General features: G+C 43.2%; 1 protein-coding gene across 1 annotated transcript in view; it reads left to right on the forward strand.

Moving 5' to 3' along the window:
• PKD1L1 (polycystin 1 like 1, transient receptor potential channel interacting) overlaps positions 1 to 22,379 on the forward strand; it is a 145,432-nt gene that overhangs the window by 31,752 nt on the left and 91,301 nt on the right. Inside the window, exons 10-17 of the mRNA XM_012559424.1 lie at positions 727 to 948; positions 5,301 to 5,461; positions 8,895 to 8,954; positions 10,167 to 10,343; positions 11,555 to 11,632; positions 15,261 to 15,403; positions 16,901 to 17,021; positions 21,693 to 21,819. Coding sequence (XP_012414878.1) covers positions 727 to 948; positions 5,301 to 5,461; positions 8,895 to 8,954; positions 10,167 to 10,343; positions 11,555 to 11,632; positions 15,261 to 15,403; positions 16,901 to 17,021; positions 21,693 to 21,819 — 1,089 coding nt within the window. The remainder of the gene's footprint in view (positions 1 to 726; positions 949 to 5,300; positions 5,462 to 8,894; positions 8,955 to 10,166; positions 10,344 to 11,554; positions 11,633 to 15,260; positions 15,404 to 16,900; positions 17,022 to 21,692; positions 21,820 to 22,379) is intronic.

The raw sequence follows: 22,379 nt of genomic DNA on the forward strand, positions 1-22,379 counted from the left end.
ACAGTACATGTGATGCTGCAGATTGTGTCCCCCACTAGATTAAGACCTCCTCAAGTCTAAGGACATGCTGGATTCTTGCTTGACTCAGAGTAGGCATGAATATCTTTGTTGAATGTATCCACTGTGATCTTACAGCACTGTCTTGAGGTTGGGAGGCAAGACTCCTGGCATTCATATCCTGGCTCGGTTACTTCCTTGCTCCAAGACTGGGCAACTCCTCCTGACTCTCCAAACTTTATTTAGTTCCGGACACTGGAATAATAACACATGCCATCCGCTGTCTATCACATAGGATTATCAGGAGGGTTAAATGCCCATGCTTAGTGGCTGGGTTACATGGGAGGGGCAGAGGTACCTGCAGGAGGGGTCCCAGTCCTCAGGAGGGGGAGAAGCTGAGCAGTAGCTCAAAGCACAGGGCTGACATGGGTTGACAAAAACGTAGGGAGGTGCCCGTGAGGAGAATGGAAACCATGAGGGAGACCGGAAGCAAGGGCTTGTTCGGTGTTAGGGGACGCTGGTGACGTGGATTGGTGGGAGCCGAGCCCAGCCCTCCCCCACTGCCTTGCTGTGCCCACTTCTGAAGTTTCCCTCCTCCATTACTTTATAGAATAAGGGAAGCACTGTCTCTTCTGAACCTAGCTTTCCGTTTGGGCCCCCAGGAGAGCCGCAGGATGAGACTCAGTGGCCCCAGACTCAGGCCGTCTCCCTGGGCTCCCCCGTCTCCAGGTACCACTGGAGGTGCGCTCCCGCTGGGGCGCCTGCACACCCATGCTTCCACACTCCCACGCCCAGTGGACTGGACTCCACGGCGCCGGTCATCTCCTTTGCAGCAACAGATCTCAGTGACGGCTATGACCAGTTCCTGGTGACCCTGAAGGTGTCCAGCGGCAGCCGGACCTCCTCCGAAGCTCAGGTGTTCCTGTCCCTCCGCTCCAAGCCAGCACTCAGGTACTCCCCGCCCGGCTCCACAGGTGTCTGTCTGCGGGGATCCTGGCAGCATTTGGAGCCACAGAGGAAATCTGGGGCATGGCGAGGAGTTTGGGGTGAAGTTAGCCCCAGAGTCTCTACCGATGAGGAGGGGCAGGGTTGCTAGCAGCTGAGCTCTGGGCGGGCCCCCGTGGGTAGAGCAGTTGCCGTGCAGAGCTGACATGCAGGTGGTCCTGGAGTGGGAGCTGGGCGATGATGACGGGCACGGCGAGCGCAGGCAGCTGAGAGCACACACCCCGAGACTGCACAACAGCTGCAGGGGCCAGAGTGAGGCAAAGTGGCCCAGTCCTCAGCCTGGCGTGTCAGGGCAAAGACGCCATCACCATCTGAGACTGAGGGATTAGGGAGCAAAGGAATGCCTTGACAAAAATAAAGAAAAAGGCAAAATAAAACCAACTAAACCAACAAACCAACCCAGCAACACAGAGGCGAGTTGCACCTAAAGGTCACGTCAGCCCCCCAGGTACTCAACGAAGGGGGGCAGAACCAAGGACAGCGCCAGGACAGGCTTCCATGTGGCTGCGCACCTGCCTCCCCCTCCGGAGGAACTGGGTGGTGGAGTCCAAGAGGTGAGCAGAGACCGAGTCCTGTTTCTCCACTGCTTTGCCTCCTGGTTCCGGGAAGGGCAAGTGTGGGGCAGCAGGGCTCTGCACCCAGGTCTGTGTGCTGCCTGGGTGGCCGCCTAGGGAAGACAAGGCTTGTTCCCATCACTAGACTTTTGCAAACCAAAACCAAACCAAACCGGTTGTGGTCCAGTCGATTCTGACTCATAGCGTCCTCTGCAAGGGGGGTAAAAACAGCATGTGGTAACGCAGGGGATGAGTGAATTTCTGAGAGCATCCTGAAGGAGGAAGCAAACTAGCTGTGCTTCGCAGGGTGAACAGGGTTCCGAGACCTGATGAGGTGGGAGGTGAGAAGAGCAGAATGGTACCTCAGGGGTCAGAAGGACCCTACTGAGGGGAACCCCCTTAACTTGAATTCAGGGTTTCAGTTCTGAAGTGTTATGGTGGGCCCCAAATTTTGAGCCTCAAAGACTATGCAGAGCTTTCCAGAGGTCCAGAAAGATCCAGACCACTGCCTTTTTTTTTTTTTTTTTTTAATGGCTCTTGATATATATTAAAAATGGAGAAGAGCCAAGAAGAGGGTTACAAAACTTGGGGCATAATTTAAATCATTACATTGAGCAAGTTAAACATTTTTATTCCAGAAATACAATGTATTGTATAATTCTGCTATTCACAATATAGTTACAGAATTAATTTTAAAATATTCGTTCCTCAAGTACTGAAGTTGTTGGATGAATATCTTCTTTCAGTCCTGTTAGGAAATATTTGGGCCTGTATGGCCAATGTCCCTTTGAGATCTCAGACCATGCCACCCACCCCCACCACATACATGCACTCACATACACACACTCGTACATACTCACACTCTCACATACTCATAAACTTACCCATTCCACATACTGATTTCCTTCTGACACACACACATACTGATGCTCACGCATTCACACACACTCACACACCTACCTACTGAGACTTACACACTCATACCCACATGCACACATACAGCATACACACATACATATTCACACACATACATACCCACACACTCACACTCACACACATTCTCACACACAGTCACGTTCACACACCCCATAGGACAAGCCGGACCCTTTGTGGCTCCTGTGTCCTGCAGGGACCCTCTCTGGTCTTCTGTGCTGGGAGCTGGGAGATGAGGCAGGGATTTAAGACCACCTGTCACGGGTGCACTGTGTGGTAAGCTACACACCCCATACCCACTCAATCTCCATCGATCATGGCCTTTTAAATGTTCCACAAGTCCCACGGAAAGAAATCTGTTCAATCGTGCCAAACCACACTGATATCTTGAAGAATTAGTGTTTCACAAAAGGCAACATGTGGAAAAGGGTTAGCAAAAGAGAGTAAAGACACTACAGTAGTCCCCCCATACCCAAGGGACATACGTCCCAAGACCTCAGTGGGTGCCTGAAACGGCGGATACTACCGAACCCTGTAGATACTATCTTTTTTCCTATACGTACATACCTATGATAAAGTTTAATTTATAAATTTGGCACACTAAGAGATTAACAATGGTAACTGATAATAAAATAGAGCAATTATTAAGTAAAATAAGGGTTACTTGAACACAAGCACTGTGATATCGCAACAGTCAATGTGATAACCTAGCCGGCTACTAAGTGACTGATGGGCAGGTAGCGTATACAGTGTGGATACTCTGGACTAAGGGATGACTCACCTCCCAGGTGGGACGAAGTGGCACAGTGCAAGATTCATCACGCTGATCGGAACAGTGGACAATTTAAAACTTATGAATTGTTTATTTTTGGAATTTTCCGTTTAATATTTTCAGACTGCAGTTGACTGTGGGTAACTGAAACTGCGGAAAGGGGAACTGTGGGAAAGGGGGACTACTGTAGTTAGAAGACCATGTGGTGACAGGGCCAGAGGGAAGTGGACACAGGGTTGTATGGGTGGGAAGGGGGCACTGGGCATAGAAGAGCAGGCAAGGCAGGGGAATGGTAACTCCCTTCGCTGATGGATCTGGCCAGCATGGTCTTGGCCAATGTGGATGGTGATGAGAAGGGCCTGGGTGAGGGGGCATATGCAGCCACTTGGGACTGCATCAGGCTGGCTGATGGGTCAAAGCAAGACCAGAGGTGAGGAGAGACATGGAGCTGGCGGCCTGTCTTCTGTTAGAGCTCAGCCAGAGCACAGACTGAGGAATGGGTCAGACCAGGGTGCAGTCCTGGCTCTCTCCTTCTCTCTGTGTGGCCTGGAGAAAAGTCACACAGCCTGTCTGAATCTCGGTGCCTTCCACAAAGGGGGCACGAGATTAGCGCATTTTTCTCAAAGGATATCATGGTCTTGGATGAGATTATGCTGTGCTGAGCTTGGTGTAGGGCTGGTCACACCATACGAGTTTAGTAATATTGGCCGTTGTTGTTGTTTTTGTTAGGTGATGTCAAGTTTGATCCTACTCATAGTGACCCTATGTACAACAGAATGAAACTCTGCCCAGTCCTGCACCATCCTCACAATCATTGCTATGTTTGAGCCCATTGTTGCAGCCACTGTGTCTGTCTTATTGAGGGTCTTTCTATTTTTTGCTGACCTTCTGCTTGGTGTCCTTTTCTAGGGACTGGTCCTTCCTAAGCACGTGGTCATGTACTTAGATACATAGATACCTAAGTACTGGTCACGTCCAAAGTAGATGAGATGAAGTCGCACCATCCTTGCTTCTAAGGAGTGTTCTGGCTGTACTTCTTCCAAGACAGATTTGTTCGTTCTTCTGGAAGCCCATGGTATATTCAATATTCTTCACCAACACCATAACTCAAATGCATTAATTCTTCTTTGGTCTTCCTTATTCATTGTCCAACTTTCTCATACATATGAGGCAATTGAAAATACCATGGATTGGGTCAGGAGCACCTTAGTCCTCAAAGTGACATCTTTGCTTTTTAATACTTTAAAGAGGTCTTTTGCAGTGGATTTTCCCAATGCAATATGTTGTTTGATTTCTTTGCTGCTGCTTCCATGGGCATTGATTGTGGATCTAAGTAAAGTTGGTGACTTCATTATTTTCTCCATTTATCATGGTGTTGCTTATTGGTTCAGTTGTGATGATTTTGTTTTCTTTGTGTTGAGGTATAATCCATAATGAAGGCTATAGTCTTTGATCTTTATCAGTAAGTGCTTCAAGTCCTCTTCACTTTCAGCAAGAGAGGTTGGGTCATCTGCATATGGCAGGTTGTTAATGAGTCTTTCTCCAATCCTGATGCCATGTTCTTCTTCATACAGTCCAGCTTCTTGGATTATTTGCTCAGAATACAGATTGTAGGAGTATGGTGAGAAGATACAACACTGACACACTCCTTTCCTTGATTTTAAACCATGCAGTATCCCCTTGTTCTGTTGGAACAACTGCCTCTTGACTGTGGTATTGCTACTGAATTCACATAATAATCATCCAAGGTATGGCAATTTAAACATGGCTAATATGAGGTCTCTGGGTGGCACAAACGGCTAAGCACTCAACTACTAACCCATCTAGAGGCTCTGTGGAAGAAAGCCCTAGCAATCTGCTTCTGTAAAGATTACAGCCAAGAAAACCCTAGGAAGCAATTTTACTCTGTCACACATGGAGTCACCATGAGTTGGAATTGACTCTACAGCAATGGGTTTGGTTTTTGGGATATGAGTAAATGTGGACAAAGAATCCTCATGTTATTTTCCTTAAATCTCAAACCTGATTTGTATTTCTAGATTCATCCATATTTCCTGGGTCAACTTTAAAAACAGCTTTGTTAACTGGAATGAAGAACTTTCTCTTCAAGCTGTGTGTGAAGACTGTGGTGATATACAAGATCTTTCTTATTCCTGGGACCTCTTTTTAGTCAACGCAACAGAACAGTATAGTATAGAAGGTAAAAATTGTTTTATTTTGTTGACTGAGGGGAAAAAAAATCAAGCTTATTTTGAGATTGCTTAAACTTTGCAAAATTCGGTTGGTTTTGAAGTAAGTGTACCAGATCACCACCACTGACTTACTGTGCTTCCCTCTGTACTCCTGTGGATTGCTGTGATAGCAGCAGAAAATATGTATGATTCAAATGCTGTTTCTAACCCTTGTTGCTGTATGGGAGGCTGATTCCAATATTCATTTAGACAGTTTTATTGGCTTATGAATACAATAAGTTCTTTGAAATGACAAGTGCTTTGACTTACTGTTCTAGGGGCCGATGTCCCTTCATGACCTTGCTTGCTCTTTAGGACAGCCGTGCTTGAGGGAATGTGCTGAGATGCAGGAGTCAGAAGACCCTGTCCAGTCCTGGCTCAGCCCTGCTTTAAGCAATTCTCTATGATTCAGTTTTCTTGGGTGAAAAGTGAGGTTCACAGTACTTCACAGGGTAGTGGTAGGGTTAAATAAAATAAGATGTGAAAACCTGCCTGCACTGGTGGTGTGATGATTGGCCATTAGGTGTTGTGTGATACCTGGGCTTGAATCAGGAGCGAGGTTGAGTTCGTATTCAGGTGAATTAAATGATGCTTGTAATAAGAGCACAAAGGAGCTTTCATTTCTGAGCTGGATGGTGAATTCTTTCAACAAAAGCTTGTACCTACTATGCCTTCACTGACCTTATAAACTTAACTTTCAATCCTTTCATTGGGGACATATAAAGGCTTCTATAAGCAGAGCTCTGAGTACAGCTGGTCTCAGTGGTTAAAAGAATGTGAAGACATAGAGTGCAATTGTGCCTTTCTTCGCAAGAGAGGGACTCCTAGATTCTTTTAGATAAATTTAATTTTTTTCCAAATCAAAGCCCACACCAAATGTATCAGACGAACTTGCAGTAGAAATACACCCAGTGGCTGAACTTCCAGCAAAGTGAATGATTGCCCCTAGTTAGGTATGTCTCACCCTCCTTATATCAGTATAATATACATGGCTTTCCCAGGTAGAAACTAAAGGCTTACTTAAGTGAGACGTCATTTTTATGTCCAAGGAGATGTTTTCTTTGTTATTGATTCTTTATTGTAAATCCTAAGGACAACAATTTTTAGAATTGTTACACTAGACACTGACAAGTAGGTGAGTGGGGATTAGGAGAAACCCTGTGTGCCCAAGATTGTTTCTAGAATGCACATGAATAATCCATGCTAGGCAGAGGCATATCTATGGAAAATAGTGTCTGTGGGAAGTATGGAAATTGCGTCCCTGCTGGGGCGAAGTAAGGGTAAGGAGCACCCAGGGGCAATCTCTAAGTTGCATCCTCCCTCACCCCCCAATTTCAAGATGTATGGACATTAATAGTAGCCACGTGTCAGCAGTAACGCCTTCCCCCTTCTTGTCCGGCTGCCTCAGTCAGGCACCTTTCATATTTGTGGTGCCTCAGAATGTCATTCATGCCTCATCTGGCACCCCTTGGACTTGCGCCTGGGGCAAGTGCCGCCCTCTGTGCCCCGCCCCCGCCTCCCCATCACTGTGCCTCTGTGACTGCCGTGCTTAAGGAAGGACGTTGGTCCTTACTGGGTTAATAGAAACTGCTCAGTGGACCCCCTCCCCCTTCAAGTGGCACCTAGGGTACGTACCCTACCTACCATACCTTAGATATACCTCTGATGCCAGAGGTTTATAAGATTTGGCAGGCCACCCTCTCAGGTCAATACAGGGACTGAGGGAGAGCAAATCCCAGGTAAAATGATTGTATAATCCTGGGTCCTACTTACACACATTTTGCATGCCACTGTTAGTCTACATGCCACCAGATGGAACCATAGCTCTACTGCATTTATCTTATAAGTGTAGATTTTCAAATTGTCAGATTTGCTTAAAATGGAGCAAACTTGTACTATTTATAGACTTTTAAAAACAAAAAAAATATTTTTTTTGGTCCAAACTTTTAATACTGTTACATGTTTTTTTAAGCCCCTTTGTGTAGAGTTGTACGGCTACTGGATTCTTCGAGATTTGGTGCTATTTTGAAGTTATCAGAGTCAACCCCACTGTTGGTGGAGCCAAACACAACAGACCCGGGTTTAACAACCGTGCCATTGTCCCAGGAGCCTCTGCAGAAGACAGTTGGCCAGTCTGCCCCTTCAGCCATGGGGAGACCCTCCCAGGAAACCACAGTGGGTGTCTACCAGGTTTTTGCTGCTGATGCTGATGCTTCAGGCCAAGAGGATGCTCCTGGGGAAGCAGCACTGTCCGCAGAGCCAGAGTTACTGGAAGAGGGACCGCCAGTGACTAGCCCTTGGGAGAGAGAGAGGCCATCAGGAAGTCCACACCCACAGAACCTGTCCTCCTACCTCTCTGGTAATCATCACTGTCTTTGCATGTTGTCCCATTGGTCTGTGCATCAAAGTTTCCTTTGGAAGCAATGATTGTGGTAGTCTAGGTATGAAACCACATCAACACAGGCCTTTAAATCAGAGAGCACCAGGTTTGTAACCACCACCTGCTAAACTGTGCAGATTTTAGTCTCAGTTTCCTCATCTCTAAGCTGAGAAAATAATGGTGCCCACCGCAGTGGGTTCTGAGAATGAAGTGAGATCTCATATGGATAGTATCTGGGCTATAGTAAGTGTTGAATAAATATTAGTTTCCTCATCCCTCTTTCCTTCCCTAATAATCACGTGGTTGACTTTATCATTGGTCATTGGTTTTTAGGTTGAACTGAAACTATTTCTGTGCTTAAAAAGCTGAGAGAAAAGTTCATTGTCAGTGAGGAAAGTTCAGCTTCTTTTTCCCTTGATGTCCCTAACCCAGTGACTCCATGAGATTTCACTGCTCACTCAGGCAACAGTACTGTCTTTGTGTACCCTGCGGATGCCACTGTACTCAAGGCTCCATGCTGGGGTTAGCTAGTTAGACAGGAGCTCTGTGGGTGCCTCAGCCTTTGGAAAGGAGGGCTGAGGGGACAAAAACGCAGCATTTGCAGAAGAATGCTCTTATGTCCATTTCTCTCCTTCAAAGAGAAGGGAGTGAGAAGCGTTCGCTAAAAGAACAGTGAAAAACATGCCAACGAGACGAAAGAACGCTGGGTGTGGAGTCCAAAGAGCTCAGTTTGGAGTGTGGACCTCTCCCTTATTAGCTGGGCTGTTTTAGGAAACCACACACCTACTTGAAACTCTGCCTCCTTCTTGGGAGGCATGGGGACAGTGACACCTGCCTCCGCCAGTGGTTATGATGACAGAGTGAAACACTGTATTGGAGGGTATTTTGTAATCTACAAAGTAATATACAGACTCTAGAAATAGACCAGTGATTAAAGTTTTGGTCTATCAGGAGAGTCAGTATTAATTTCAGTAGAATCTGTGATTTTAAATGAAACATTATGATTTTGCTTTTTCACATAGATTTTGAAGCTTACTATGATGATATACAAGAAGCAATACCCTCAAAAGGAAGACAACCAGGTGACTATGATTCTGGTTGCTGCCTCTTTCCTTAGCCCTCTGTGTCCGTTCTTCCTTCACTCCTATCTATCCTTCACCCTCTTTTCTGAAATCCAAACCTTTTCTGAAACGCCACTGCCTTCCATCAAGGCCACTGACAGCTCCCCAGAGTCAAAGGGAAAAGTGTAGACTCCTGTTCACGGCACAACCTGGCCCAAACCTATATTCCTAGTTCATCTGCTTCTGCACTTCCTACCTTCTGTGCTTCAAAAACCTGACAGTAGTCCCAGGCCCAAAGGTGGCATGCTCCCTCTCCCATGACTTGGTTCACGGGCTCTGAAGAGAATGCCTCCTTCACATTCTCCCCAACTTGTCTGCCTGGTGAGCTTCCTTCTTTGAGGTCTGATTCAGTGACCACCTCTCTGGGAAGCCTTCCACTGTCTTTCCTTGTATTCCCTACAGTTATTTCCTCACACAACAGCCAGAGTCATTTTGGAGCTCAAGCAGATTGTTGCTCTCCTGCACCAATCCTCCAAGGGCTTTCCTTTACACTTAGGATAAACAGCAAGAGCGATGGCCCAACATTGGCCCCTGGCCATTTCTCCAGCCTCATTTAACACCATCTTCCCCTGACTCATACCCCTAACCACAAAATAAAAGATCATTCCCATAGCATTTTCTTTTTACCCAACCTGGAACCTTCTTCCTTTAGACCTTCAAATAACTCATTCAAGTCTTTGCTCAGAAGCTGTCCTCAGAGAGGGCTTCCTTGACCACCCCCCTTCCAGTCCTGTCACTCTCTGCGTATATACCCTGCTTTGTTCTTCTTCATGGCACTTACCTTTACCTGACTTCATATTATTTATCTAAATATGTTCTTGTTTATTTTTCTGACTCCCTGTCTAGTAAATTCTAGATAGCAGGGACTCTGTTGATGTGGCTCACTGTTGTAACTCCAGGTTCTAGAATAGAACTTAGGGCTTAGTAGACCGTAATAAATATTTGTAGAATAAATGAATGAATGAAGAAAAGAATATGCAATTTTACTACTAATTGTATGATAACAAAGCACGCCTCTTGAATATGATTAATTTCTAAAGATACTATTTTAGATATGTGGTATCCAGCAATAGTAGAAATAGTTATTAATATAATTTTAAAATCATTAATGATTTAAGAAGATTATTATGAGTTTTTTTCTTTGTCATCCACTAGCTTAATTTATCTTCTCAGGGAACAGTGTGAACTTTCCCGGATCAGAACCAAGTGGAAGTGATGACAAAAGCCCCAGTGAAGGGGATAACCTGGTCGGTCCATTCCACTCCATGGGCAGTGCCGTGCCCTCACTGATGATTGACTGGCCCAAGTCCCTGATTAGACGGGCTATTTTCCAAGGTTATACCTCATCAGGTATGAACCACCTCTGCATGCTGGATTTTGCAGCTGTTTCAGAATGATTTGGATATCAGCCCTTCAACTTCTTCTGTAGATTTTTTTTAATCGATAAATATTTGGAATCCTTGTTTCTAGTCATCATTTTGTTATATCTTTCATACCTTTTCACCTTGAGTTTGTCTCTCCGTAGACAATATAGAGTCTGAGGCTCTTTTACCAAAGGTAGAATTAGCTCCTGTACCTACAGAAACTCCATGTTTGCAGATTGAAATGCCAGTTCCAAGTGTAAAGAGGAAGAGAGCCATTAGTCAGCTTCTGCATGTACAGGCCCAAGAGAATCAGTATTTGCTGAGTGTGCCTCAAGATCCTTGTGTGCACACATCTCTGTTATGGACTTCTACAGTGTAGATGAGTCATTTGTATGTATTGATCAAAACAAAGCTGTTCCTGAATTAGAGCTGAGATTTAACCTATTTTTACCACCACAGATTTAATTCCACTTACTGGACTGCATCTTTAATAGTAATACATATGATTGTGGTGTAACAATGAAGTTCTCTGGAGGGCCTCTGGGTCTCACAATGTCATTAAATAATGTACTCCTCACGGTTTCCTCACAAGACTTCAGGAAATACTGCTTTAAAATTGTTATTTTTAAAATGTGGCCCTGTTTAGATGATCGATCTTGTATGTCAGATCTTTTCTATTTTCAGGGAGAGTAATGAAGGTAGATGAGGGTCAGTCTCCACTTGCTGAGGAAGTAATCCACTCACCCTCTGGTCAATACTTACACCCAGATTTCAGTATACTTTCATAACCAACACCCTGCAAAGACTACAAAATTGCTTTGAAATAAATTAACCATATTTCGTGGATAAAATAAATTGATAAAATAACTAAATATTCAACCTGATTTTAAATATATATGTTCTTACCAGCATTCTCTTGTTGCTTGGGAAATTAGTGCCGTTTCCCAGCCAGAGATGACTGGGTCGTTCTCAGGACAGCTTCTGTTGGGCAGGGGAAGACTGGAGATGAGCTTTTAGCTCTTTAAAGGGGGTTGTTAATGAACAAAATAAAGGCAGTTCCCAAGTCAGAACAGGTGCATTTAATTCGTGTGGCTGAAACCTATAATGAAGGAACTCGTCTTACCTCTTTATGGAGTCATCTTGTCCCTCAGAGTCCAACTAATCACTGTTTCCATGTGCACACCTCCTTTTCTGTAGGTATCATGGAACAAACTGTGACAGTAAAGCCATTTTCACTGAGAAGGGGAGAGACATATGTCATACAAGCTTCTGTGGGTATGTGAAGATTCCTATTGGATTTGGTTCAGGGAAACGGGAAGGGTTATAGATATATTAATATTTTTCCCCCTAGAAATTACTTCTGACCCTCACAGGCTCTTGTTCCAGCGAGTTCTGACTCTTCCCTTTCTCCCTGCTGTCACTTTCCTGCCCATTACTGCCCACTTATATTAGAGGACAGGAGAAGGAGCTACTAACGCGTTTCCTCATGGACTCGGGTGGATGGATCTGGGTCACGGCTGGGCAGTTGCCTGAAGTTTTTTGTTCTGATTATTATTTTTTTTAATTTCACACCTTTTATTTGTGCTGAACAACTGGATAAGTTGATCCCCTCCTTGCAAATTTGCAAATAATTGCTACATGCATTTAAAACCCAACAAAGTGTTATTACGATTGTCTTGTGCGATTGATATTGTTTTAAATTTACCCACAGATTTATCGTTTTTCAGTGCTTTTTTGCATGTGTATGATTCAGTCTGAGGTTTTTTCCTTCTGCTTCAAGAAATATTCCTTTATTATAATTTGTTTTAGTGCAGTCTGCTGGTTACAAATTCTCCAAGTTTTTGTCTGTCTCAAAATGTCTTGAATTAGCCTCCATTTTTTAAGGACTTTTTTTTGTGTGTGTGTGTGCAGATTTGGAAGTTGACAGCTGTTTCCTTTCAGCATTTTAAAGATGTCCCTTCATTGTATTCTGGATTTTATCATCAGCTCTGAGACTTATTATTGTTCCTTTGAAGGAAATGGATTTCCCCCACTTACCCCCTGCCCCCTCTTAACCTCCCTCATCCCCACTTCCCTCCACCCCTTCCTGGGCTACTTTTAAATTTTCTCTTTGTTCCTGGTCTTCAGCAGCTTTACTATGATGTGCATCAATATAGTTTCCTTTGTATGCATCCTTCTTGGCGTTCATAGCACTTTTGGACTTAGTGGTTCAATGATTTTCATCAGTTTTGGAAAATTCTCAGCTATTGTATCTTTTAACATTGCTTCTTTCACGTTTTCTCTTGCTTTTTCCTGCGAGACTTCAGTCCCAAAAGTGTTAGATCTTTTTGCCATGCCCCATATTTCTCTTACACTTCTTTCTTTATTCTCCATTCTTTTGCTTCTCCATTCTTCATTCGGAGTATTTTCTACCAACATATCTCCCAGATTACTAGTCTTCTCAGCTATGGGCAATCTGCTGTTAAAACCATCATTTGAGTTCATTTTAATTATTATAATTTTTCAGTTTTAGAATTTTTACCTAATTTTTTTCCATAGTTTCCAGTTATTTGATCAAAATTTTCACTGATTTTTTAAATGTATTAATCACACTTATTTTAAAATTCATGTCTACAAACTATGGTATATCCACACAATGGAATATTATGCAACGATAAAGAACAATGATGAAGCTGTGAAACATCGTATAACTTGGCAGAAGCTAAAACTTATTATGCTGAGTGAATTTAGTCAGGCACAGAAGGACAAATACTGTATAAGACCACTATTGTAAGAACTCAAGAAAAGGTTTAAACACAGAAGAAAACATTCTTTGATGGTTATGGGGGTGGGGAGGGAGAGTGAGGGTTATTCACTAACTATATAGTAGATAAGAATGATCTTAGGTGAAGGGAAGGACAGCACACACTACAGGGGAAGCCAGCACAACTGGGCTAAACCAAAGCTAAGAAGTTTCCTAAATACAATAAATACTTTGAGAGACAGAGTAGCAGGGATGCGGGGTCTGGGGACCATGCTTTCAGGGGACATCTATGTCAATTGGCATAACAAACCTTATTAAGAAAATGTTCTGCATCCTACTTTGGTGAGTGGCGTCTGGGGTCTTAAAAGCTTGCAAGCAGCCATCTAAGATGCATCAATTCGTCCCAACCACTTGGAATAAAGGAGAACGAAGAACACCAAAGACACAAGGAAAGTACTGGCCCAAGAGACAGAATGGCACATAAACCAGAGACTTCATCAGCCTGAGACCAGAAGAACTAGATGGTGCCTGGCTACCACCAATGAACATCCTGACAGGGAACACAACAGAGGGTCCCTGATGGAGCAGTAGAACGATGGGATGCAGAACTCAAATTCTAGTAAGAAGACCAGACTTGATGGTCTGACTAAGACTGGAGGCGCCCCAGAAAGCATGGCCCCTGGTCTCTCCATCACCCCAGAACTAAAACGATTTCTGAGGCCAACTCTTCAGACAGGGATTGGACTGGACTGTGGGACATAAAGTGATACTTGTGAAGAATGTGCCTCTTATACAAGTAGCTACAAGAGACCAAAGGGGCGGCTTCTGTCCAGAGGTGAAAGGGGAAGGCAGAGAGAGTTAGGAGCTGGTTGAATGTTCTTGGGGAATCAGGGGTGGAGGGGAGGAGTGTGCTGTCACAGAACGGGGTGAGCGGTTGGGATCTCATAACAATGTATGTTAAAAAAAAAATTCTGTATGGGAGACTAACTTGAAATGTAAACTTCATTTAATTACAACAATAAAAAAAAAATTCATGTCTAAAAACTCCAACATCTAGGCCATATGTTGGTCTCTTTTAAATATCTGTTTTTTCTTTTATTCTCCACTCTTGAAAGATATGCCTGGTAACTTTTTATTTGAATGCCATTGTGATGATAAGTGGTTGAGACTCTAGATGATGTCACTTCCTCTACAGAGAATTTACTTTTGGGTTAGGCAGCAGTTAGAGAGGGGACATTACACCTTAAACCATCTGGGACTGAACTTATTTGAGGCTAGGCTTCAGTCTTGCTGAAGCTGATCTATTGTCACTCTTACCCCTGCAGTGAGCTTTGGGGATCTCTACTGATGTGTATACTTGTCTACTTTCTTCTAGTCTGGCCCAGAATGCAATGTTTTTCCTCTCTCAGTGCTGTGAGACTACTGAAACCTCTGACTTTTGGGCTTCCTGTTTTCAACGCATGCTTTGGGGAAAAAAATGGAGCGGCATATATGCTTTACCTCAAAGCATTTTCCTTCTCTCTGGGATCTTGGTCTCTCAAGTCCTCCCTGTTTTGGGAGTTACCCAGTGCTTTCAAACATACTTTAAAAAATTCATTATCAAACTTTCTAGTTCTCAGTGAGAGGCTTGATCTATACATGTCAGCTATACATTTTTATACATAACCTATACATGTCAGGTACAGCTTTATGTTCCCATTATATTTAGATACCCCCTCCTTTCAGGTGGAAATCCTGGTGGCATAGTGGTTAAGTGCTATGGCTGCTAACCAAAAGGTTGGCAGTTCGAATCCACCAGTCGCTCCTTGGAAACCTTATGGGGCAGTTCTACTCTCTACGTAGTAAGCAACCCCAGTATGTATCTGTTATGTTAATGAATGCTGTATAGCAGTGGTTCTCAAACTTTAGCCATATCAAAATTACTTGGAGGGCTTGTTAAAACAGATTGCTGGACCTCACCCCCAGGGTTTCCAATTCAGTAGATCTGAGGTGAAACCCACAAAATTGTACTTCAAACAACTTCCCAGGTGATGCTGATGCCGCTGGTCCAGGTACCACACGATGAGAACCACTGCTATAAAGCTGTGCCATTAAAAATACAGTCCTATGCTACTGTAATTCCCTATATGGGTGTAATTTCCATTTAATCTTTCTCTTCAGCTTCGAAACACACCTTGCTAGGTAAAGCTCAGCTGTACTTGACAGTCAACAAAGGCCCCCAGGACGTAGCCTGTCAGGTACAGCCCCATCATGGCCACGAGGCGCACACCATCTTCAGTGTTTTCTGCATGTCAGGAAAACCGGTACGTATTGGCAATCCCCTGTCATCACAAAAGATCAAAGGCAGTGGCAACTACTGGAAGTTATGGCAAGCTCTTTGGATAAAATTCTGAAGAAATATAAAGCATCGTCCTTCTCCACCTGGGAAGGGATTTGGCTTCAAGTTCACGTTGGAAAGTTGCTGACGCATGGGCAGAGTCATCTCCTTCCCCTACCATCCTCCCCGTGATGAGAGGAGTCTAGAATGGCACCCAGGCTAAAAGGAAGCACGTTCTGAGAGGAGGCAAAGTCTGAGCAGGGTCAAGCACAGGGAGGCAGGAATGGCACAGGGTGTAGAAAACGGTGCCCACTCACCAGGACACGTAGCTAGGGACATGTACTGCCTCGAAGTACAGTCGGAATGGGAAGGCTTCAGTTAGTGCTGGGGCAGCGAAGCAGGCACTGTGCCAGAGGATAGACTGGGGTATTTAAACTGACACGTCTGAATTCAATTCCTGAGTCCACCTGCAACTCAGTCTTTGAAGCCTCACCTTCATAACTTGTGCAGTGGAGAAAACAAATGTGTTGTTTTCTTTTGTTTGTTTGTTTTTTTGCACAGGGAGTTGTCAGTGTCAAATGCGAGGATGGGTTTAAAATACCTAGTGTTCCATCCTGAGGTTGGGTAGCAGGACTGCAGTAGTTATAACGACTCGGATGATTTGATGGGACCTGGACTTGCTATCATGGCATTGCATCAATCTTCACCATTCTCTTGGCCATAGACATCTGACTTTCCCTGTCCTTGTGTCCTGCCCATGTTGTCGCTTCTGTCAAGAAACCATCCTTGTCCTCTCAGTGGGGTCCGAATCCCGGCCTTCATTCAAGGCCTAGTTCACATGCCCTCTGCTTCTAAACATGAAATCGTTTCACATGAACTTCTTGCTATCTTGTGCTTCTACCTCTGCTTCGCATCCCAGAGGCTGGAAAGCTGAGGTTGCTCCAGGAGGCCAGTGGTGGTCTATGATTCTGCAACCATGGGAGGGTCTAGTGCAGGGAGAGCAAAAGAGCCCAAGTAACAGATCCAGGCCAAAATCCAAAGATAACAGATTCCTCTTTGTGGGAAAGCCCTTTGACTCTGCAGAGTGGGCCCCTGATGGGAAGTAAGCTCAGGTATGCTGTGAATTTATGGACCCTATTTAGATATTGGGAGTCCGTGGGTGGTACAAATGGTTAACACGGTTGGCTGCTAACCAAAAAGTAGGAGGTTTGAGACTACCCAGAGGCACCTCGGAAAAAAGGCCTGGTGGTCTACTTCTGAAAAATCAGCCATTGAAAACCCTGTGTGGGGTCATCATGAGTCAGAATCACCTCCACAGCAGTGGGTTTCGGGTTTGGTTTAGTTATTATTTGGCTTTTTCCTGTCTTTAAAAAAATATTCTTAGGTGGAATGAAGGATGTAGCCGTGTACATATTTATTGTTGATATAATTCCCAGTTTGTTCATCTACACTATTTTTTGCTCCCTATGGAATGGATTTATAGGACTTTCACTATGAATTTAGCTACCAGATAGGAAATGCCTCCAAACGTACTTTGTACCGTGGAAGAGATACCCAGTATTATTTTGCTTTGCCAGCTGGTGAGCCATTGGACAGTTATAGAGGTAAGTCACAGTGTAAATTTGGTTTATGGCTATGCTTACTTAGGGTTCAAGCCCTTTTTTCCTGGTTTCAAAAACTGCGAAACTATCTAGAAAATAAATTCTTATTTATTCGTTTTGATAAGCTTAACACTTTTCAATTTAGGCTGGTTCCTACTTTGTAGTACAGAAAGAAAATTAATAATATGTTCAATAAATTAATTTTTATATCTGAAGTTTTAACTGCAATGTAAAGTAAACGATAAAATGACAAAAGAATCTTTTTTTCTATATGAATTAAAAATTTAAGACCAAGATACCCCTTAATTGCTAATGAAATACATCATATCTGGTGAATCTTGCGTTCGTTATAGTCTAAACCAAATCAGGGTACCTCCCCAAAGAAGAAAATGTGAGGGTAAAGGAATATTGAAGAAGCTTTGGAAGTCAGAACTGAGCTAGCATGTTAGAATCTCAAAACAAAATGAATTTCATAGTATTGACAACTTCCTCCTCCCATCCCTAATGTCTTGTCCAGTTCTACACCAGCCCCTGGGAACTGGTCTCAACTTAATGGATTAGTGATACAGCCATTTAGGAAAGTTTCTGGGTCTGCAGAACCCAAAACGAGTTAAATTAGAATCTCCAGGGTGAGAGTTTTCTTCAAACTTCTAGATGATTCCAATGTGCAGTCAAGGTTGAAAGTCATCGATCTAGAAGTTTCTTTGGTTTGAGCTAGTAAGATTATTTCAGCCTGAAGTATGAACTAGTTCAGTTCACCTGATTTAATTAAATCCCACTTCTCCTTTTAGCCCAGCTAAAATGTACTTTTGTTTGTGAAACTGCCTGACACCTCTCATTTGAAGCACTCGGACCTTCTTCTAGATTCTGGTCAATTAAATTGAGCAAAAATTTACTGAGAAGAATGCTTTGTAATCTTTTTTTTTAAATTTTATTTATTTTGTTGTTGAGAATATACACAGCAAAACATATACCAATTCAATAGTTTCTACATGTATATTTCAGTGACACTGATTACATTCAAGTTGTGCAACTATTCTCACTCTCTTTTTCTGAGTTGTTCCTTCCCTATTAATATAAACTACTGCGCCTTAAGGGTCCTCCTATCTAATCTTTCAAGTTGCAGTTGTCAGTTTGATCCCATATAGATAGATCTTAAAAGAGCATAATGCTCAGTGCAGACATTCTTTACTAGTTAAACTAAACTGTTGTTTGGTTTTAAAAAGATTTCAGGGAATATTTTTGGTTTAAGGTTTAAAGATTATCTCACGGCAGTAGTTTCAGGGGTTCTTCCAGCCTCCATGGTTCTAGAAAGTCTGGAGTCCATGAAAATTTGAAATTCTGTTCTGCATTTCCCTGCTTTTGATCAGGATTCTTCTATAGAATCTTTGATCAAAATATGCAGTAATGGTAGCCGGGCACCATCCATTTCTTCTTGTCTCATGGCAAAGGAGGAGGTTGTTCTTAGGGACAATTAGCCACACATTCCATTTCCTCCTCCTAGTCCTGACTCTCCTTCTTCCTGTGTTGCTCCAGGTGAAAAGAGACCAATTTCTGTGCCTTAGATGGCTGTTTGCAAGCTTTTAAGACCCCAGGCACTACGTATCAACTAGGAGGTAGAACAGAACCACTAAACATGTTATTAGGCCACTTAACTGGGATGCCACATTAAAACCATGACCCTAAACCTCCAAACCAAGGAATCAAATCCCATGAGGTGTTTGGTTGTACATAAACAGCCTCAACAGCTACTCTGTTTTTGTTGTTGTTGTAAATGTGTTTATCACACAACTTTTGCTAATTCAACATTTTACGGATGTACAGGTTACTGAGATCATTTACAGTAATCTGCTGTGCAATCCTACCCTTAATCAATGTGATTGTTCCATCACCATAAACTGAAACTCAGTACTCCATAAGTAATAAACACCCCTCTTCCCTCTCCCTTCTACCTCTGGCAACCACTAATAAACTTTGATCTCTATATGTTTGCCTTTTTTTGTCTTTTTAAGTAAGCGAGGTCATACAATATTTGTCCTTTTGTGATTGACTTACTTTACTCTTTGTAATCTTTTAGGGGATCATGTTCTTTCTGCTTTCTATCACAATTAGTTTGTATTCCTAGCTTATCTTTTTAAGGCTTCTTGAGGTCAAGCAACAAGACTAATTAGCACAGTAAATGTTGCTTGAATGGATGAATGCGGTTTTCAACAGCCTGCCTTAATAAATTCTTAAACAATAAAATTGTACTCACCCTCCATGTTGGAGAATTTCTTATCCAAATGGATGCTCCTCCCAAGCTACCCCACTTATTGAAGTTAGGCGTGTAGGCCTGGATTTATCCTAAGAGCTGGGTCTTAACAGGATTTGCCTCTAGAGGAGAGAAAGCAAAAGCTATGATGGACATCCCTCTCATGGAAGCTGGTTATACTACAACTTGGCAGTGCCTTTCATAGAATAGTGTATACAGGGGTATATGGGACTGCTGCCAGTGAGGCCATCTTTAGACTACAGGACCAGGGTAGACATCCAAATAAAAGAAGCTTGGGGCAGGGCCTTAGCTCTGTGTTGGAAGAAACGGTTTCTTAATGTAAATTTATAGAACCAACATTTAGTTTACTGTCATTGAGAAGTGTCAGGGTTAGTAATTTACTCAATAAATGAATAATTTCTTTTATAAGGATCAGCACAAAGCTGGTTCCTATGAGGCGGAGGTTAAAGATGTCCCAAATGTCTAACTTTTCCAAGCTGCTGTACCACTCCAGGATCTCTAACATCACCTACTCCCTCTCGCCTCAGTACTCTCCCTCCTGTCTTTGGGTTCCCTAATTCACTGCACAACCATATAAAAAAGTCACAAACCATATAAAAAAATGGCTCACGTGGTTGTGGAAGCTGGCAAGTCCCAAAATCGTGGGTCCCTCGGTCTTCTTCTTCTTCTCCCTGACCCTCAGTTTCTGCCCAAAGGCACTCAACTTTCTCGCTCCATGGGCGGGGAAGCCCACTGTGCCTCCTTCCGGTTTCTGCTGCGGGTCTCTGCTGCAGGTCTCTTCTTCTTTGGTGGTAGTGGCTCTCCTGTCTGCTCTGGAATTGGCTCTCTTTTAAGGCAAAACTGACCAATCTCCTCAGTGGGCCACAATTATCTTATTTGCACAGCCCCACCCAGTCACTTGGGTGGGAGTCACAAGACTAGAAAGGCCACACACAAAAAGAATCAATTGTACTACATTCATATAATTCAAAAACATGTTATCTGGTTGTAATTGTCAATATCAATATTATCAATTCCTGTGAATATCTGAACTCAAGATTTTTTGGAGAGAAAGGATAAGCAAAATAAGTACATTTTGATGGATATTTAATACATATCTTATCCTGTGCCATCTCTTGCATTAATGTCATAAAGGTCTCTCAGACTCAATATGTCAGAACTGAATAGAATCTTACCTGAAATATGTTGCTTCTACATTCTCTGTCTTGATTAACAGGACCAATGTTATCACTTCGGTACTTGTTAAAACTGCAGCTTCCAGGGCCCACCCAGTATCTACTGACCCAGAATCTTGGGGAGATGATGAAGCCCAGAATTTGCTTGTAGATACTGGTGATCCGGATGCAAATGTCCATGGACCACATTTTGAGAACTATTGACTTTCAAAATTAAGTCTCATACTTCTTAGCATTGTGTTTTGGGTTGAAGATATTCTCATAAAGACATCTAGAGTGCAACTATGCATTGACCTTCCTGCATGGTTCATTTGGCCATATCTGTGGCCCTTCACCACATGGCGTCATCTACCCTTCTGAGCTTCGCCTGCAGGTTTTCTCACTACAAACTCTGGGCCCATGTCACATAAAATGAATCCCGAGTTTCCCAATAAGCCGTTTCCTGCTATGCTTCTATCTCTACATGCAAACCTGCAGAATTCATTCAGAAATCCTTTTCACTTTGTTTTCTAAACCTGTCATATTTCTATACATCATTTAGGAACTGAAATATATCCCCAACCCTTGATCTCCACTGCAGAATTTCATTCTTTGGGGCTCCATGGTCCCCACGTCATATCTTTGTTTCAGCATCCACCGTGTTTTTAATGGGACTCTAATCCTGAATACACTGAATTGCTTGAGGGCAGAGACTGGTCCTTGTCACCTGTGGCATCTTAGACAGCAGCAGGCACATAACACTTGCTGGTCAAATGAATGAGTGAGTGAGAGCATGAGAATGAATGAATCATTTCCTGATCCCTAAGACACAGTGGTCTCTTCTACTTCTCACTTGTGACACCTGCTGTCTGCCCCTATCTGTTTGGCACTCACTGTCTTGTACTGTTGCTTAATTTTTTATTCCAGTATGTTGAGTCCCCCTAGAAGAATGGAAGGACCTTAAGTTCAGCACTCAAACCTTGCTTTGCTTTGATATCCCTTGTATCATATCCTTCCTCACTGTGCTAGGCACACAGATCTACTCAACAGAGATTCTATTTATTGATTTTCTGATGTCCAGAGTATAAGCAGTTTGGAAGGGAACACAGCTTGCAATTTTATCTCTCCCTGAGCTTTGCCAGAACTGAGCCCATCCTCAGGCATTGTTCAATTGGCATCGGTAGATGAAGAAGCATCTCTGTAGCCTGTATATCCAGAATGACTCTCTTCTGCCATGTTCTCTTACAGTCATGGTTTTCACTGAGATCACAGATGGCGAAGGCTCCAAGTTACAGCCCTGTGCTGTGGTAGTGACCGTGCTGCCCCGTTACCGTGGGAACATAGCCTCTGCAAATTACTGCCTGGGCGAGGATCTGTGAGTAACGGCGCCCTGAGACTCCTAGAACAGTGTTTGATTTCCTCCAGAGATGACTCTCCCCTAAATTGGCCACAAGATGGAGTGAAAGAGTGGCAGAGACTCATTTTCTCAGAATGAGCAAAAGAAGTAGATATGCCTCTACCACTATAATCCTACTAACTGGTATTTCCATAATTTTTGTGTATGTGCTTCAGAGCCTAAAAAGCACTTTCTTCTTTTTGTTTTACAGTTTCATTGAGATACCATTTACGTACCATATAGTTCACCCATTCAGAGTGGTCTTAGTATGTTTACAGAGCTATGCAATCATCACCATAGTCTAATTTTAGCACAGTCCCATCGTCCCCCAAGCTCTTGTACTCATAGCAGTCACTCCCCATCCACGTCACCCCCCAAAAGCATTTTTATAATTGACTCTTTGCTTTGATTCTGTGTGATTTTGTTCAGATGAATACTTACTTTAACCATTGGGAAACTGTGCCCTTCTGTGTCCAAATAAGGGAAATATGCAGTTTGTAAACAAACAAACAAATGAATAAACAAATAAATGCCCAGTG

Source organism: Trichechus manatus, unplaced genomic scaffold, assembly GCF_000243295.1.
Source record: "Trichechus manatus latirostris isolate Lorelei unplaced genomic scaffold, TriManLat1.0 scaffold00247, whole genome shotgun sequence".
Classification (NCBI taxonomy): domain Eukaryota; kingdom Metazoa; phylum Chordata; class Mammalia; order Sirenia; family Trichechidae; genus Trichechus; species Trichechus manatus.